Source organism: Microcaecilia unicolor, chromosome 8 (assembly GCF_901765095.1).
Source record: "Microcaecilia unicolor chromosome 8, aMicUni1.1, whole genome shotgun sequence".
Taxonomy (NCBI): domain Eukaryota; kingdom Metazoa; phylum Chordata; class Amphibia; order Gymnophiona; family Siphonopidae; genus Microcaecilia; species Microcaecilia unicolor.
The window spans coordinates 7,425,555-7,444,339 of NC_044038.1; the positions used below are offsets into that span (position 1 = coordinate 7,425,555).

At 45.1% G+C, this 18,785-nt stretch overlaps 1 protein-coding gene across 6 annotated transcripts in view; it reads right to left on the reverse strand.

Moving 5' to 3' along the window:
- The window catches only part of EPN2 (epsin 2), a 98,974-nt gene that overhangs the window by 39,420 nt on the left and 40,769 nt on the right, over nt 1–18,785 (reverse strand). For all 6 annotated transcript variants that reach the window (XM_030212620.1, XM_030212619.1, XM_030212617.1 and 3 more), the window contains exon 2: nt 3,562–4,367. In XM_030212620.1, the coding sequence (XP_030068480.1) occupies nt 3,562–4,159 (598 nt within the window). In that variant the 5' untranslated portion in view covers nt 4,160–4,367. The remainder of the gene's footprint in view (nt 1–3,561; nt 4,368–18,785) is intronic.

The following is an 18,785-nucleotide window of genomic DNA, read 5'->3' on the forward strand; positions in this document are numbered from 1 at the left end:
TCCTATATAATAATTCTCACCTCCAACGTTCTATGCTTGGGACCGTGGCTCCCTGGCTGCGAGTGGTCTGCGAGGCAGACACGCACGGACGTCACTGACGTCAACACAGCTGATTCCAAGGCAAGGGGAGGAGTAGCGTGTTTCCCTACTCCTCCTACTGCCTCGGAATCAGCTGTCACCCCCCCCCCCCCCCGCACTATGGCCCCCTCGAAACCCACCCCCTCCCGCGAATCTGTCGATCCCCCCCCCCCCCCCGGAACGCCGAAAACTGCCGCCACCACCGCCGCCGTTGTTGTGCAACCTTCCCTTCCCGTAGGTTCTTCAATCATCTTCTTAGAAAGTCTGACGTCAGACGCACGGAGTTAAACTTTCTAAGAAGATGATTGAAGAACCTACGGGAAGGGAAGGTAGCACAACAGCGGCGGTAGTTTTCGGCATTCCGGGGGGGGGGGGGGGATTGACAGGTTTGCGGGAGGGGGGGTTCGAGGGGGCCGTAGCGCGGGGGGGGGGGGGGGGGGGAATTGCCTGCCTAAGGCCAGTTTCCTTGCCTACAGAAACGGGCCATTTTAACTAGTAAATAAATAAAAATTTCTTAAGTATCTAGAATGACAAGTGGAAACGCACAGTCAAAGAAAAAGTGAAATTATGCACAGAACGTCTTCCAAGGAAATCAAATTTCTTCCATTACTTTTCTGCAAAAGCTTCTTCAAGAAAAGAAAATCAAGTTTCTGAAACCTAAGGGCACATTGGACACATTTTATCTGGTAGTTAAGTGTTAAGACAAATAGGACCTTGTTATTTTACAGCATTATGAACACATACACAACAATTACCACCATGCAAAAGCAGTAACATAGAGGGGCATAATCAAAGGAAAACGTCTATCTCCATGGGCGTTTATCTCCGAGAACGGGTCCGTGAAGGGGCGGACCGAACCGTATTTTCAAAAAAAAATAGACGTCCATGTTTTATTCGACAATTTGTGAGCTGGGCGTTTTTGTCTTTCAGCGATAATGGAAAATGAAAGCGCCCAGCTCAAAAACGAATAACTCCAAGGCATTTGTTCGTGGGAGGGGCCAGGAGTCGTAGTTAACTGGTCCCCCTCACATGCCAGGACACCAACCGGGCACCCTAGGGGGCACTTTTACAAAACCAAAAAAAAAGGTAAAAGAGCTCCCAGGTGCATAGCACCCTTCCCTTGTGTGTTGAGCCCCCCAAATCCCCCTCAAAACCCACTGCCCACAAGTCTACACCATTACTATAGCCCTAAGGGGTGAAGGGGGGCACCTACATGTGGGTACAGTGGGTTTGGGGGACGGTTTGGAGGGCTCCCATTTACCAGCACAAGTGTAGCAGGTGGGGGGGGGGATGGGCCTGGGTCCACCTGCCTGAAGTCCACTGCACCCCCTAACAACTGCTCCAGGGACCTGCATACTGCTGCCAGGGAGGTGGGTATGACATTTGAGGGTGAAAATAAAACGTTGTGAAACATCATTTTTTGTGGTGGGAGGGGGTTAGTGACCACTGGGGGAGTCAGGGGAGGTCATCCCCGATTCCCTCTGGTGGTAATCTGGTCATTTAGGGCACTTTTTGGGGCCTTATTCGTGAAAAAACAGGGTCCAGGAAAAGTGCCCTAAATTCTAGCTACAAACGCATACTTTTTTTCCATTATCGGCGAAAGGTGCCCATCTCTGTTCGGGTGATAACCACGCCCCAGTCCCGCCTTCACCACGCCTCCGACACGCCCCTGTCAACTTTGTACGCTTCCGCGATGGAGTGCAGTTGAAAACGTCCAAGTTCGGCTTTCGATTATACCGCGTTATTCGTTTTTGGGAGATAAACGCCTATCTCCCGATTTAGGTCGCAATATAGGCGTTTTTGTCTTTCGATTATAAGCTAGATAGTAACATAGTAGATGACGGCAGAAAAAGACCTCCAAGGTCCATCCAGTCTGCCCAACAAGATAAACTCATATGTGCTACTTTTTGTGTATACCTTACCTTGATTTGTATCTTTCAGGCCACAGACCGTAGAAGTCTGCCCAGCACTAGCCCCGCCTCCCAACCACCAGTCCCGCCTCCCAGCATCTGCTCTGCCATCCAATCTCCGCTAAGCTCCTGAGGATCCCTTCCTTCTGAACAGGATCCCTTTATGTTTATCCCACGCACGTTTGAATTCCGTTACCGTACTACACAGAACAGAATTTTTCACCTATGTGGCCAGCCTTTGAAAATACTTCAGTATATGCAAAGTGAGCATTACAAGAAAGCCTCATATACACCAGCATAAGAGAACCAGACCACGAAGAATGCCTTGGATTAATTTAGTAAACACTTACATAGTGGGCCAAAGTTTAAAGATTTACAATAGTACAATTTGGCTTTTATGGTGTACTTCCTCTGAACGTTTTCTAGAAATGGGACAGTGGAAACCAGAAAATTTCTTTTCACCATCATTTTTTTTTATTATTTGCACCCCGCGCTTTCCCACTCATGGCAGGCTTAGGCAATGCAGCTTAGGTACTTATTTGTACCTGGGGCAATGGAGGGTTAAGGACTTGCCCAGAGTCACAAGGAGCTGCCTGTGCCTGCAGTGGAAATCGAACCCAGTTCCCCAGGACCAAAGTCCACCACTCTAACCACTAGGCCACTCCTCCACTTTGAAACTTAACTGCATGTCTGGTCCTGTTACTGGCGGGGAAAGATTCTCTTATAGGATTTCTGATCAAGAAAGGTTAGTATTTTGTACTTGGAGTATTGTGTTCAGTACTGGTCTCCGTATCTCAAAAAAGATATAGTAGAATTGGAAAAGGTACAGCGAAGGGCGACAAAAATTATAGTGGGGATGGGACGACTTTCCTATGAAGAGAGGCTGAGAAGGCTAGGGCTTTTCAGCTTGGAGAAGAGACGGCTGAGGGGAGATATGATAGAAGTGTATAAAATAATGAGTGGAATGGATCGGGTGGATGTGAAGCGACTGTTCACGCTATCCAAAAATACTAGGACTAGAGGGCATGAGTTGAAGCTACAGTGTGGTAAATTTAAAACGAATCGGAGAAAATTTTTCTTCACCCAACGTGTAATTAGACTCTGGAATTCGTTGCCGGAGAACGTGGTACGGGCGGTTAGCTTGACGGAGTTTAAAAAGGGGTTAGATAGATTCCTAAAGGACAAGTCCATAGACCGCTATTAAATGGACTTGGAAAAATTCCGCATTTTTAGGTATAACTTGTCTGGAATGTTGTTACGTTTGGGGAGCGTGCCAGGTGCCCTTGACCTGGATTGGCCACTGTCGGTGACAGGATGCTGGGCTAGATGGACCTTTGGTCTTTCCCAGTATGGCACTACTTATGTACTTATGTACCAATCAAATTTCCAGTTCTATGCAGTGTATGCTGATAACACCTTTTGAAAGCATGTACAGTAAAATCTTGCTCTAAATATCCTGATATCAGTGTTTTCCCAAATTATTTAGTAGCCCTATTGATGCTTCAACACAATACATACGCAGCAGGTATAATTATCAGGTACTAGAAATATACAGTCATATATGTGTACTTACAGCCATGGTAAGATGCTGGCGATCCTCCAGATTTGCCATACTCGTGTTCTGAGTAGCTGGTAGACAAATTAGGCTGGCTAGAGCCTCTGCCAAAGCTTATTTGATTAGTGCTGCCCACACCTGTAGCGACCTGGGCCATACGCTCTTTGGTTTTCAGGGCCTGAGCTCTCTCGCCCTTAAGCCTCTCATCATCTTTGAGGAGGGCTACCAATTGCTTGGACTTCTCCCTCACGTTGATGCCCTGGTCCTTGCCATCACGGTCAATGTACTGAAAGTCTTTCAGGGTCTGGATGGCAAAAATGTTCTCTTTGCACTGCTGAGCCACTCTCTCGGAACCAGTTTTGATTAGGTAATCCAGTAGTGTAAGAGCCTTATACACGTGCCTCCAGTTCTTGCCATGATCATTAAGCCGTTTCCAAATCATACTCATGATTTCCGAAAAGGCCACCACATTGTAGGTAAGATCAGCTATCTCTGTCATTAAGGAGCTGGAGGGGCCCCAAGGGTCATTCGACGTTGCCTCACGAACCTTGATTTCAGCCTCAGAATAATTGTTTACAATATTTTTCATCTGCCGCCTTATTGAAGAAGTCGTCATTTTTATATGTTTATCAGTTAAAAAAAAAAAAAGAAACTCAATTCTAAAAATATTCAGAAAAATAATACTCCTGAAACTACCTCAGGAGCAAGGGATGAGTTTTCTTCTTGTACAAATGTTGGCTCTACAACAGGAATCCTGTCCTCTTGACTGAGCTGGATTAAGTTCTTCTAAATGCATTGTCCTGCAGGACACTGGAAAGTAGATGCTGCAAAATAAAAAGCATAAAGGATCCAATTAGTTGAAGGGGATTGCTTTTAATGTGATTTTTGTCTTTAAGTCTTTAGCAAAGCAAGTTGGAATGCGCCATGACCACTGTGGGTTTCTTTTGTGGGAAGAGATGTTATAACATCATAATTAATGAGAACCACCATCATTTGTCTCAACTACTGGTTTGGAAATGTCATGCTTGTCAAAGTCAAATCAATGGACCAAATTTCCCAGATTATAAATGAAAAACAGATTAGTGAAAAGTCAAGCGTTGGCCATGACCAGCAGAAGATAATTACATGAAACTATCTCAAAGAGTGAAGGACTTTACATCTCGAAGTTCTCTAAGGTTCAGTTTGTGGCTCATTGATTTGCACAGACCATGCTAACCAGGAGTGCATCTGTGTAGAGTGACACATTAAACCTTTTCTGGAGCATTAAGACAGTCTGCCGACTCATTATTGCACTGCCACGCAAGAGGTCCCAAAGTTCAATCCCTGAGCTGGGCCCTCCAGACCTCAGATTGGCTGGGAATTTTTTTTTGTTACATTTGTACCCCGCGCTTTCCCACTCATGGCAGGCTCAATGCGGCTTACATGGGGCATTGGAGGGTTAAGTGACTTGCCCAGAGTCATAAGGAGCTGCCTGTGCCTGAAGTGGGAATCGAACTCAGTTCCCCAGGACCAAAGTCCACCACCACCCTAACCACTAGGCCAATCCTCCACTGCAAAACATTGTTCACAGACCTCCACTGCAAACCATTGTTCACAGACCTCTCCCCCCATTGCTAGGTGAGGACCAACACCAAGGTCATCATTTAAGAGCAGGGGTTCTCAACCCAGTCCTCAGGACACATCCAGCCATTTAGGATTTTAGGACACCCGCAATGAATGTGTATGAGGTAAATTTGCGTACGATGGAGGCAGTGCATGCAAATTTCTCATGCATATTGATTGTGGATTTCTTGAAAAGTAGACTGGCTTGGCGTGTCCCGAGTACAGGGTTGAGAACCCCTATTCACGAGTGATATCTGGTAGCCAGATTCAGGGTTCATTATCATAGCATTATGAAAGGAACCCTGACGCATGGCCCCCAAGTAGAGGTTTACTGCTACAATGACTTACATACAGTGCTTTTTTTGTAGAAAAAAAGGTGCCGGTACTCATTGTGGGCGGGGTCACCACACATGGCACCGCCCCTATTATAGCCACACCCACATTAGCCACACCCCTTATACCAGCCATGGCGCATATAAACAGACATCATTGAAAATATTATACTAGTATAGGAGAAAAAATAATGTGATTTTTTTTCATTATAAATAATTTCTGTAAGCTGTTACAGTTCCAGTATAACCAGTGCAAAATAAGACAAATTCCAAACACTAAAATGAAAATAAAATGATTTTTTCTACCTTTGTTGTCTGGTGACTTTGTTTTTCTATCCATATTGGTCCCAGTCTCTGATTCTGCTGCTCTCTATCTGTTCTCTTAACTCCATTTCCAGGGCTTTCTTTCCATTTATTTCTTTACTTTCCTCCTTTCTTCTTCTTTTGTTGCCCTGCATCCATAAGTAAAAGCTGGGTCCTCCTCCGTGGAATTGACTGGAGGAGGTATAACATGGATCCAGCTTTTGCCTATTTTCTCCATCCATGTGCAGTTTTTCTCCTCTTCCCTTTCCCTCATCTCCATCCATGCGCATCTTCTTTTTTCTTTCCTCCCCTCCATTCATGTCCAGCACTTCTCCTCTCTCTTCCCCTCCTTTATATCCATATAAAGCAATAATTCTCTCTCCCCTCTCCTCCATCCAAGCCAGCATTTCTCCTCTCTCCTAGCCAACTCCTCCATCCATGTCCAGCAATTCTCCTCTATCTCCTGCTCTCCTCTCCATCCATTTCTAGCATTTCTCCTCTCTCTCCTCCCCTCCATGTCCAGCAATTCTATCTTCCCTGCCCTCCCCTCCATGATCAGCAATTATCTCATCCCTGCCCTCCCATCAATGTCCAGCAATTCTCTCTCCCCTGCCCTTCCCTCCCATGTCCAGCAATTCTCCCATCCCATGTCCAGCAATTCTCTCTCCCTGCCCTTCCCTCCCATCCCATCCTATGTCCAGCAATTCTCTCCCTTGCCCTTCCCTCCCATCCCATGTCCAGCAATTCTCTCTCCCCTGCCCTTCCCTCCCATGTCCAGCAATTCTCTCTCCCCTGCCCTTCCCATGTCCAGCAATTCTCTCTCCCTTGTCCTTCCCTCCCAGCCCATCCAATGTCCAGCAATTCTCTCTCCCCTGCCCTTCCCTCCCATCCCATGTCCAGCAATTCTCTCTCCCCTGCCCTTCCCTCCCATGTCCAGCAATTCTCCCATCCCATGTCCAGCAATTCTCTCTCCCTTGCCCTTCCCTCCCATCCCATCCTATGTCCAGCAATTCTCTCCCTTGCCCTTCCCTCCCATGTCCAGCAATTCTCTCTCCCCTGCCCTTCCCTCCCATGTCCAGCAATTCTCTCTCCCCTGCCCTTCCCATGTCCAGCAATTCTCTCTCCCTTGCCCTTCCCTCCCAGCCCATCCAATGTCCAGCAATTCTCTCTCCCCTGCCCTTCCCATGTCCAGCAATTCTCTCTCCCTTGCCCTTCCCTCCCATCCCATGTCCAGCAATTCTCTCTCCCCTGCCCTTCCCTCCCATGTCCAGCAATTCTCCCATCCCATGTCCAGCAATTCTCCCATCCCATGTCCAGCAATTCTCCCATCCCATGTCCTTCCCTCCCATCCCATCCTATGTCCATCAATTCTCTCCCTTGCCCTTCCCTCCCATCCCATGTCCAGCAATTCTCTCTCCCCTGCCCTTCCCTCCCATGTCCAGCAATTCTCTCTCCCCTGCCCTTCCCATGTCCAGCAATTCTCTCTCCCCTGCCCTTCCCTCCCATCCCATGTCCAATTCTCTCTCCCCTGCCCTTCCCATGTCCAGCAATTCTCTCTCCCTTGCCCTCCCATGTCCAGCAATTCTCTCTCCCCTGCCCTTCCCTCCCATCCCATGTCCAGCAATTCTCTCTCCCCTGCCCTTCCCTCCCATTGATTTCCAGCAATTCTCTCTCCCCTGCCCTTCCCTCCCATCCCATGTCCAATTCTCTCTCCCTTGCCCTTCCCATGTCCAGCAATTCTCTCTCCCCTGCCTTTCCCTCCCATCCCATGTCCAGCAATTCTCTCTCCCCTGCCCTTCCCATGTCCAGCAATTCTCTCTCCCCTGCCCTTCCCATGTCCAGCAATTCTCTCTCCCCTGCCCTTCCCTCCCATTGATTTCCAGCAGTTCTCTCTCCCCTGTCCTCCCCTCCCATTATTTCCAGCGATTCTCCACCTCTCCCCTGCCCTCCCATCGACGTGCAGCGATTTTTCCGTCCCTCCCCTGCCCTCACCTCTCCCATATCCAGCGATTCTTCGTCCCCCAGCGTCCTCCTTCACTGCCTGCCAGCCAGCGTCGGACTCAGAAGCGAACGGTGCAGGCAGCGATTGGCTGGCAGCGTCGTAGCTTCCCTCTGCAAGTCCCGCCTACAACTTCCTGTTTACGCATAGGCGGGACTTGCAGAGGGAAGCTACGACGCTGCCAGCCAATCGCTGCCTGCACCGTTCGCTTCTGAGTCCGACTGGCTGGCAGGCAGTGAAGGAGGGCGGCTGGGGGACGAAGAATCGCTAGATATGGGAGAGGTGAGGGCAGGGGAGGGACGGAAAAATCGCTGCACGTCGATGGGAGGGCAGGGGAGAGGTGGAGAATCGCTGGAAGTAATGGGAGGGGAGGAGGAGAAAAAGGTGCCGGTACGCCGTACCGTTGCGTACCGGCACAAAAAAAGCACTGTGTTGGCGAGGATAAACAGTGAAGAATCACCAGACACCTAATTGCAAATGAAGGCTCCCAGCAGTAGGATCCTAGCTCTGCTTCCAAATGAGCTAGAGGCCCTCAGGAGGAGGAGGAAGGGGTCAGATTAGCTGGTAACTAAAACAAGTAAAGTAAATAGCACACTTGTCTCATATGCTACAGCTAATTTTGTTCGCCTTATTGTTTCCACAAATCTCCTGATTTATTGTGGATTTTAATTTCAGAAAGCTGATTGTAGTAATTTTTTTTTTTTTTTACTTACCATATCCTTTCTAAAACGCTCAGGCAATTAGAAACATGTTTTTCCTGGAGTCTAAGATGGACTATTAATGGGGCACTTCTCCACTCTGGCCCCTTCCCAGTAACCAGCATTTCTTTCCTCCACTCCCGCCTCCTCAGTGATGACACGATGGCTCGTGTTGCCTCTTTTTTCAGCTGACACCATCAAGGTTCTGGCACTGGACCGGTGTGGGGCCTTCTGCACATGTTCTAGGCCATACACCAGCCCAGCACCCTAACCTTAGTGTCCGTGCTAGTCAGAAAAAGAAGGAACAGATCCAGTCATCCGTGGGGGGGAGGGGTTGGAGGACACCAATGCCAGTTACTGTGGGGAGAAGCAGTGGAGGTGAGAAATTTTCCAATGATACCTGAAATCTAAGACGGCCAATTACTAGGAGAAACTAGATTTGGACTTTAGACTACCTCCACTACCCGAACTGCAAAGGACTCAAAGTTACATTCAGGTTCTCTGGATATTTCTCTGTCCCAGGAGGGCTCACAATCTAAGTTTGTACCTGAGGCAACGGAGGGTTAAGTGACTTGCCCAAGATCACAAGAAGCAGCAGTGGGATTTGAACCGGCCACCTCTGGATTGCAAGACCGGTGCTCTAACCACTAGGCCACTCCTCCACTCCAAAGAATCTTGTTACTCTTTAGAATTCTAGAATCTTTATTTATTTAGATTTTGCTCACACCTTTTTCAGTAGTAGCTCAAGGTGAGTCACATTCAGGTACTCTGGATATTTTTCTGTTCTTGGAGGGCTCAAAATCTAAGTAGCAGCTAAACAAAGGAAAACAACTTCCTTGTCCGCTAAAAAGAAAAACAAAGAAAAAAAAAAAAAGGAAAAGCTAAAACTAGTTTAGCACTTAAGTGAAAGAGAGCACTGGGCAGTGAGTGATGCTGCTAACCAACCCTATTTCTGAAACAATACGGTGCAGCTTCAAAAATAATTAGTGGCTTCAACCCCTGATAGGAATAAAACGGAAAATATCTACTTTGAAAAAAGGTATACCCTGCATTTCTTTCTACCCAGTGCACAAAAATTGTTAGATTAACACCATGTAAATACCATACCATTACATCTGCTTTTTTTTTTTTTTTTTTTTTTAGCTCACAGCAAGTTACATTCAGGTATGATAGGGAGGGAAAGGGAAATGGGACTTGATATTCCGCCTTTCTGAGGTTTTTGCAACTACATTCAAAGCGGTTTACATATATTCAGGTACTTATTTTGTACCAGGGGCAATGGAGGGTTAAGTGACTTGCCCAGAGTCACAAGGAGCTGCAGTGGGAATCGAACTCAGTTCCCCAGGATCAAAGTCCACTGCACTAACCACTAAGCTACTCCTCCACTCATTCCACCAATAAGAGCCAACCTCATCAGTGATGTCACAATGGCTTGATTGCCTGATACTTGGCTCACTTCTGATATTGTGATGTCATAAGGGAAAGGGAAATAGGACTTGATATACCACCTTTCTGAGGTTTTTGCAACTACATTCAAAGCGGTTTACATATATTCAGGTACTTATTTTGTACCAGGGGCAATGGAGGGTTAAGTGACTTGCCCAGAGTCACAAGGAGCTGCAATGAAAATTGAACTCAGTTCCCCAGGATCAAAGTCCACTGCACTAACCGCTAGCCTACTTCCTCCACTCTCTGAGGATAGGGTTTTCCTATCCTCTGAGAGTTTACAGTCAAAGGTCTAGGTTTACTAAGCGGTGCTATGGGCGCATTAGCGTTTTAACGCACGTTAAACACCAACGCACCCGTAGAAATGTATAGGTACGTTAGCGTTTAATGCGCCTTAAATCTAGAGGCGTGTTAAAAACACTAATGCACCTTAGTAAACATACCCCTAAGTCTGTACTTGAGGCAATACTAACCGCATAAATGTCGTATCAGGGAAATGCAGGGGAGATAAAGTCCCTGGATGAAGTAAATGACTTCATGGAGCAGCTGGTTCAGGAACTAGCAAGAGGGAGTTCAGACCTCTCTTCCTTAGTGAACTGTAGGACTTGATGCCAGATGTAACAATGGCGAGGCCACTGGACAATAGCAATAATTAACTCACATTTGACCATGTTATGAACTAGAGTTGAAGACATCAAGTAAATCTACCTTTGTATTTAACTTTCTGCAAGCTGGAAAGCAGTGGGCAAAACAAAGGAGCAATTGTATGAGCAACCAAGGTTTTGTAAGGAAAGTAAATAAAAGAGGAAAAGGAGGCCACTTTAGTTCTCAAAAGCAGTAGCTGAAAAGGCAAAGGGAAAAAAAAAGGAGGTTAGCCTTTTCTTATTGGGGCTGACTGCTTTTAAATCATGTAACGACGTTATCGTATCTACACTCTGTAAGCCACATTGAGCCTGCAAAAAGGTGGGAAAATGTGGAGTACAAATACAATAATAATAATATGCTCCACCAACATAAGCTTCTGGAGAAGTTTCATGTGGATGCATCTCTTAAACGGAAAAAACAATTTCTGTCTATATGGGATCCATACCTGGCAACCTTAAATCCTAGAGAAGAAAGTTTTATTTTAAATTCTCTTCAACCTTTTTTTTTTCAGAAGACTTGATTCCATTAGGTAGAGGTACATTTCCTTTGTGGGGGGGGGGGGGGGGGGGGGGGGTGAGACATAGGCCATAGGCTCTCTCCTAACTTGAATGATAGAAGACTTGCATTTGTTCTGGTAGGACTGTACCCTCACTATGGACAGTCTGACTCTTTGTCTCTTTTCTCATTTAACAATTTAGGGTACACGGGTTCATTTAGGAATGGTTCATCTGTTTGTTGATCTACGTTACTGTTAACTTCTAAGAATTATGAACAATATTTTTGGCTTAGAAAGGGGGTTTGGGAAAGGGGCAGAGGGGAAACAGAGGATGTGGTATCAGTGGTTAGCATATCTGGGTTTAAAAAAAACATTTGGACAAGTTACTGAGGGAAAGCCCCGTCTGCTATTGAGGACATGGGGATGCCATCGCTTGCCCTAGGACTGGTAGCATGGAATGTTGCTACTATCTGGGTTTTTGCCGGGTACTTGTGACCAGGATTGACCTGGAAGTACCTGTTCGAATAAGGCGTGGGCTAGATGGAACTACTGGTCTGACCCAGTATGGTATTCTTATGCTCTTATTTGGGATTGACTTAGGAAAGTTCACTACTTATTCCTGGGATAAGCAGCATAAAATCTGTTTTTACTATTTTGGGATCTTGCGCCTGGAGAGGCCGCTGTTAGAAACCTTCAGTCTGATCCAGGATAGTTTGCTTTTGTTCTTATATTGGTTGAATTTTTTAAGAATCAGCACCTTTTCATGGTAATAAGTTTTACAAGAGACATGAGAGGCTCATATAGAATTTCAAGACACAAGGCTTTGGCTTTGGTGATGTCTTTCCTTCTGGTATTTCCTAAATGTACGATTTACATTTCAGGATAATGATTAAGTGTTTTTTTTGATCCTCTACAACCGAGAACTGATACGTGTACAGGAGTTGGTATTCAGGAATCAAGAGGGTACAATGGTTAACTGGTCCTGGCAACTGGTAATACTGGGTATTTGAGTTGAGTTCCAGGATGTCATTTGCTTGATTTGCCTTTGTTGCCTATTTCCTGAATCTTTTTTTTCTCCCCCCTCCCAGTTTTCCTGTTTCCCTTTGGGGCTATGCTATGTTATTTTCATTTTTCTTAAATTTCTTGACTTGTTTGCTATTGGTATTGAGCTCCTGTATTTCTCTGAATATTTTCCTCTTCTGAAACATTATTTGTGTTTTTATTTTTATTATATTTCAAAAAAAAGTAGAAGAAAGCCTAATGACAGCCTGCATTGTTTGAAAGGCGAAATAAAAGGCTTATTTCTACACAAAAACAAAATCTTTCAAAACAAACTCCTACTGTTGTCTGGAACAGAGGCACTGGCAAGCCAAATGCAAGACGTTGATAAAGGCAGCACAAAATTGGAAAAGAAGATTTTAATGTTAGTTTGCCTCTACGGCAATCTTTTTCAGGTATATTAGAAGCAGAAAGTCTGAGAGCACCAGTCAGATCATTAGAGTTAAAACAAGGAAATCAGGCCCATAGCAGAAAGACAATTAATTCTTCACTCTGGTTATTTACAGAGGAAGATAAGGAGCTACCCATTGCCAAAAATGGTATTATGATGATTCGGAGAAACATACAAATTTCAGAGAAGATATAAGAATCCAAATCAACAAGCTCAACAGCATCAAATCACCTGGACAGGATGGCACCCCAAAGTACTAAAAACTCAAAAATGGAACATAGTAACAAGACGACAAACTCATATGTGTATACCTTACCTTGATTTGTACCTGCCTTATTCAGGGCACAGACCGTACAAGTCTGCCCAGCAGTACTTCCCGCCTCCCATCACCAGCTCTGGCACAGACCGTATAAGTCTGCCCTCCCAGTATATGAAAAACAGAGAATGGTCCAAGCCAAATGCCGGATTTTAAAAAAAATATATTCCAGAGGTGATCAGGAAGACTACAAACCAGTGAGCCTGACAGTCCTGGCAAAACAGTAGGAACTATTTTAAAGAGCAAAATTACTCAGATATGGTTTAATGGGACAGGATCAACAAGGATTTAGACAAGGGAAGCTCTGCCTCAGTCTGCTATATTTTCTGAAGGCTTGAATAAGCAAGCGGATAAAGGGGAGCCAGTTGACACAGTTCATCTAGCTTTTCAGAAACATTTTGACAGAGTCTCTCATAACAGACTTCTGAGGAAATGGGGACAGGAAGCAATGTCCTATGGTGGACTGGGAACTGGTTAAAAGATAGAAAACACAGCTTAGCAAATTCCTTCAATGGAGGATATGATTCTCAAGAAGGTAAATGGATAGAGATGAAGTGAAAAGAGAAGAAAGCAATGGAAGTATTTCACTGTTCACCTTCCTACTACTACTACGACTACTAAACATTTCTAAAGCGCTACCAGGGTTACGCAGTGCTGTACAATTTAACACAGAGGACAGTCCCTGCTCGAAGGAGCTTACAATCTAAAGGACAAAAAAGTGCAGTCAATCAAATTGGGGCAGTCTAGATTTCCTGAATAGAAGTATAATGGTTAGGTGTCGGAAATCTAGACTGCCCCAATTTGATTGACTGCACTTTTTTGTCCTTTAGATTGTAAGCTCCTTCGAGCAGGGACTGTCCTCTGTGTTAAATTGTACAGCATGCGTAACCCTGGTAGCGCTTTAGACATGTTAAGTAGTCGTAGTCGTAGTAGGAAGGTGAACAGTGAAATACTTCCATTGCTTTCTTCTCTTTTCACTTCATCTCTATCCATTTACCTTCTTGAGAATCATATCTTTCTTCCATTTACAAACGGTGGGGATACAACAGGGATCTGTACAAATGTACAAGCACCAGGCCTAGTAAATAATCTGGAAATGCGAACAATGGAAACATCAAATTTGAAGATGCACAAAATTATTCAAAATGTGTTCATCACATGTAAACAGATACTGAAGGACCTTAGAAGACTGAGCATTCAAATGGAAGACGATATTTCAAATAGAAAAGTACAATGTAATACACATAGGAAAAATAACGTAAGTTATAGCTATACATTATGCTAGGTTCCATCCCTCATGGAAAGGATCTAGGTGTCAGAGGCCAAACTGAGATTTTTGGCTCTGTGTGTTAGCTGTGGGATGTCGTCAAGTTTGGTAGCATTGGGTCACTACTGTGTGGCACTTAAGATAGATGGAGAACAAGATTAGCTGGCCCTATTGAGGCATGACTTTGCAGATTTAGCAGGAAAACAGAGGGGGGTGGGGAAGATCGGCTCTTTCCAAACAATGGAGAAGACGTATGATTTTGAGTAAAAAGTAATGTTTATTACAACAAGTTGACTCAACACAGCCGTGTTTCGGCGCCATGGCGCCTTCTTCAGGAGTCTATAAAAACAAATATAAAACATGAATAGTGCAAACAAAAGGCAATCAATAATAAATATATAAAAACATTTTGTAAAAGGAATAGAAAAATAATGGAAATCATCATTCATAACATATCAAAGATGCGAAAACAAGATCATAAAATTTAAAATACACTTAAAAACACATAATCTTAGACACTGTAAAATGGTGTTGCAAAGGAAAAAACAGCCATAAAAAGGCATAATATATTATATAACACTAGTAAAAAAGGCCCGTTTCTGTCAGAAATGAAACGGGCGCTAGCAAGGCTTTCCTGGGAGTGTGTATGTTTGAGAGAGTGTATGTGAGAGTGACTGTGTGTGAGAGAGAGAGTGAATGTGTGAGTGTGTGTGAGAGAATGAGTGTGGGTACAAGTTTGGGTGTGACAGAGAGAGTGTGTGGGTGAGAATGAGTGTGTGCAAGTGCGTATGTGATCCTGGTTTCTGTAGTTGAGGGGGTTTTCCGGGGAGGCTGGCTGTGCCAGGCTATTTGCCATCTGTGCCGTGAGGTCCCTGAGCTATCGTGATGGAGGGTGTCACACTTTCTATACCTGTGTATGTTGTACATAGCTTCCTGCTGTTTCCCTCTGTGTGAGACAGAGGTACCTGGGTTCTGTGTAGAAAGAATTCTTCAGTGTTTGTGTGAGGCTCTGTGGCAATGGGCTGTCGCTTCCTGCGTGTCTCTGTAGGTTGCCTGCCTTCACAGTTCCTCCATGCTGTCTGGCAAGCTGCGTTCCCTGTGGGCACTGTTGATGAGCGGCATGGCGATTGTTTGGGAGGTATGTGCTTGGGGGGGGGGGGGAGGTGGTGGGCGATGTGCGGAGGAGGGGGGCAGGGCCTACTCGTCGCCATGCGCGCGTTGCGGTTTTGTTTGTTTTTGTACTCCTGCTCCTCCCTCCCCCTGCGTCGGTTGCGGTTTTGTGTGCCTTCTGCCTTTCCTGCCCTGCCGTCATCTGTGCATGCGACTTGTGGCTTCTGCCTTCCCTGCCGGCGATGTCATCGCGAGAGGCGGGGTTGGATCGCCCGAGCTGTCAGTACAGCGTTTCTGTTGTGGAGTGTAAAAGTAATCCTCTCCACATCGCTGCCCATCCAGAAGGCTTGTCCAATGACGGTATTTCGCCGCGCCTTCTAGGGGAGGTTCGCCCATTGAGGACCTCCCTAACGCGCGGCTCAGCCAATGGCGGGAGAGGACGTGCCGTCGACGTAATCGCGAGAGGCGGAGGAATGCGAGGGCGGAGCTACAGGCAACAGGCCAAATCGGATATCTCGGGCGCCTCAACATTCGGCTTGAGGCTTCAATGGAACGTTGGAGGTGCCTTTTATATATATAGATCATGCATATTTATCATACATTATAAACAAGAATACTATGCAATGGATCACATGTCTAAAAAAACCAATACAGATATTCGTCACATAAAAACAGATTTAGCTACAATAGCAACTGAAAAGGTCCCTTCCTCAGTAGAACAGGCGAATCCTGTTCTCCATCTATCTTAAGTGCCACACAGTAGTGTACAAATCTTACCAAGCTTGTCAACGTTCCAATCCTAAGTGCCGCAAAGCTGTGATCAATATAAAAATTGTCAATATCTTTCACAAGGTAATATTAGTCAATACAGGCCAAGTGTCACATCTTGCATCGAGTATTTCTGAATCACTGCATGGCTCCCCCCCCCCCCCCCCCCCCCAAAATGAAATCTGGACCATACAGAGCTCCCCTTCCAACATGTTGGACGTCAACGCATCTGTACACCACCAAAAATTCATGAGTGACTATTTTTAAACAGCTAAAAGGCTATCATATTCTACAAAATGTTACACTTCCTAAATGGGAAACTGGGATGTTAACACTGCATTCCTTAAACAGCAGGAAGTATCTCCCAGGGGAACTGTACGCTCTGGATTCCGCAAGAGGTGGGTTGAGACCCCGGTCACTGACAGGAACTTCGGCATCTGTAGCATTCTTCACATTTTTACCATACCACCACTGAAGAGCACAGCACAAGAGCCCTGTAACAGTTTTAAGTCAGTATTTCTTAAATGATGTGGTGAATCCTAACCAAAATTGGTTCTAGCACCTCTGCTTTAAATAAATGTTTAAACACTACCTGCCCTAAATTAATAACTGCAAGTACAGCTCTCAAGTTCCAGATTTAAAATTTTAAAAAAACATAAGAACATAAGAATTGCCATACTGGGTCAGACCAATGCTGTCATCTAGCCCAGTATCCTGTTTCTAACAGTGACACATCCAGGTCACAAGTACCTGGCAGAAACCCAAATGTAGTAACAAGTTTATTAATATTTTCTAATCTGCCAGCTGGCAAATCTATCTAGGTGGCTTACAAAGTTGTTTCAGCCTTAAAAGAGACTAGAGATGAATGATGTCGTAAGGATAGGCCTTGGACTGAAGCACAGATTTGCTCATGAATTGTTTATAAATTGGCACAATTAACAGATTTTGGTCCTGAGAACGGAGGACACGTGAAGGATTATAATGTAACAAACGATAGAGAGGGATCCTTGGAGGCTAAGGTTTTAAAGACAAGCGGAAGTAGCTGATATGTAGTTCGATGAGTGATGGGGAAGGCAATGGAATGTCTTGAGTAGGGGGATAATGTGATTGAATTTTTTGGCCTTATGAATTACTAGTAAAACATGCCCGTTTCTTGCGGCAATGAAACGGGCGCTAGCACGGTTTCCTTCCGGACCTCCCCCCCCATCCCTACTCACCCCGTCGGCGTTCGTCCGCCATTGTTGCGGACCTCGGCACCACCTTCAATCTGCTGACATTGCTCCACCCTCGACGTCATCACGTTTGACGCGAGGGCGGGGCCCCAACACAGTGTTTTCGGTGGCTTCACCACCACGAAGGCTTCGAACCGGAAGGAAGCGCCCGGAGGACCTGACATTGACGTCAGTGTCCTCAGAACGTTGAGGGTGAGTTTTATTATATAGGACGCGTAGAGCAGTGTTTTGTACTAATCGTAAGTGGTGTACATCTTGGCTACCAATCCTAGGGCAAGCAGTGACTTCCCCATGTATCTCAACAGCAGACTATGGATTTTTCCTCCAGGAACTTATCCAAACCTTTTTTAAACCCAGATATGCTAACTGCTGTTACCGCATCCTCCAGCAATGAGTTCAAGAGCGTAACTATTGACTGAGTGAAAAATTCCTCCCATCTGTTTTAAAATTATTTCCTTGTAACACCATTGAGTGTCCCCTAGCCTTGCTCACACATTTAAAATTCTAAGTTACCATTCCACAAAGCAAACAGGGTTAAATTCATCATCATAGCCTAGCAAAGCAGTATGGGTCGAGACTTACTATATCGTTCTCTGTTCATGTTATGTGCATGTGTTAGCTGTAACCCTTTCTCCATGGGCTGTGGCCATAAGTTAAAATCACATTAAAAACAAGCAGAATTTTAACAAAAGCAACATCCCTCTGGTTTTCCGTGAGAAGCGTTAATTTCTTGAATTAAGATTATGAGGTTGTGGCAAGTCTGGCTTACTTACATTTGCATCCGGTTATACAAAAAAAACTAAAATGTACAGAAAAGCCAAGTTTTGTTTAAAAAAAAAAAATCAAATTTTAAGATGTTTTCATTTGACTATGCTTCTGAGTTGTCTTGACTAAACACTTTATTTTCCTTTTTCCTACTTATCTTTTCAAACATCCTGTTTCTCTTCCTCTGCTTTTTCTCCCATCTTCTCACTCTAGTCTCCTCCTCTCTCTTCCAACCAGTCTCCTATTTCCTGCCTGCTCAGTCTTCCTTAATCTGCAGGGTAAACCTCAGCATTGAAGGAATAAGCTCACCCTCTACATCAGGGCAGAGAAACTAAAAAGCCCCCTCCCCCCCCCCCCCAAAAAAAAAAAAAAAAATCTTGTAGTGTAACAGGCCTCTCCTCCTTCAAACAAAAAAAGCATTTCCTGGGGTCGACTCCATCCTGTTTATATCTTTTTGAAGGTTTGGTCTCCAGAATTGTACATAATATTCTAAATGAGATCTCACCAGAGTCTTATATAGGGGTATCATCGCCTCTTTTTTCCTAGGCATCCAAGCGTCCTCCTTGCTTCCTACTACTACTACTTAGCATTTCTATAGCGCTACCAGGGTTACACAGCGCTGTACAAGTTTAAACATGGGGAAGGACAGTCCCTGCTCAAGAGAGCTTACAATCTAAAGGTAACAAACTATGTAGTCAGTGTAGGTATCATGAATGGGGAAGGTGGTTAGGCGCCAAAAGCAAGGGAGAAGAGATGGGCTTTGAGTAAGGACTTGAAAATGGGCAGGGAGGGCGCATGGCGTATGGGCTCGGG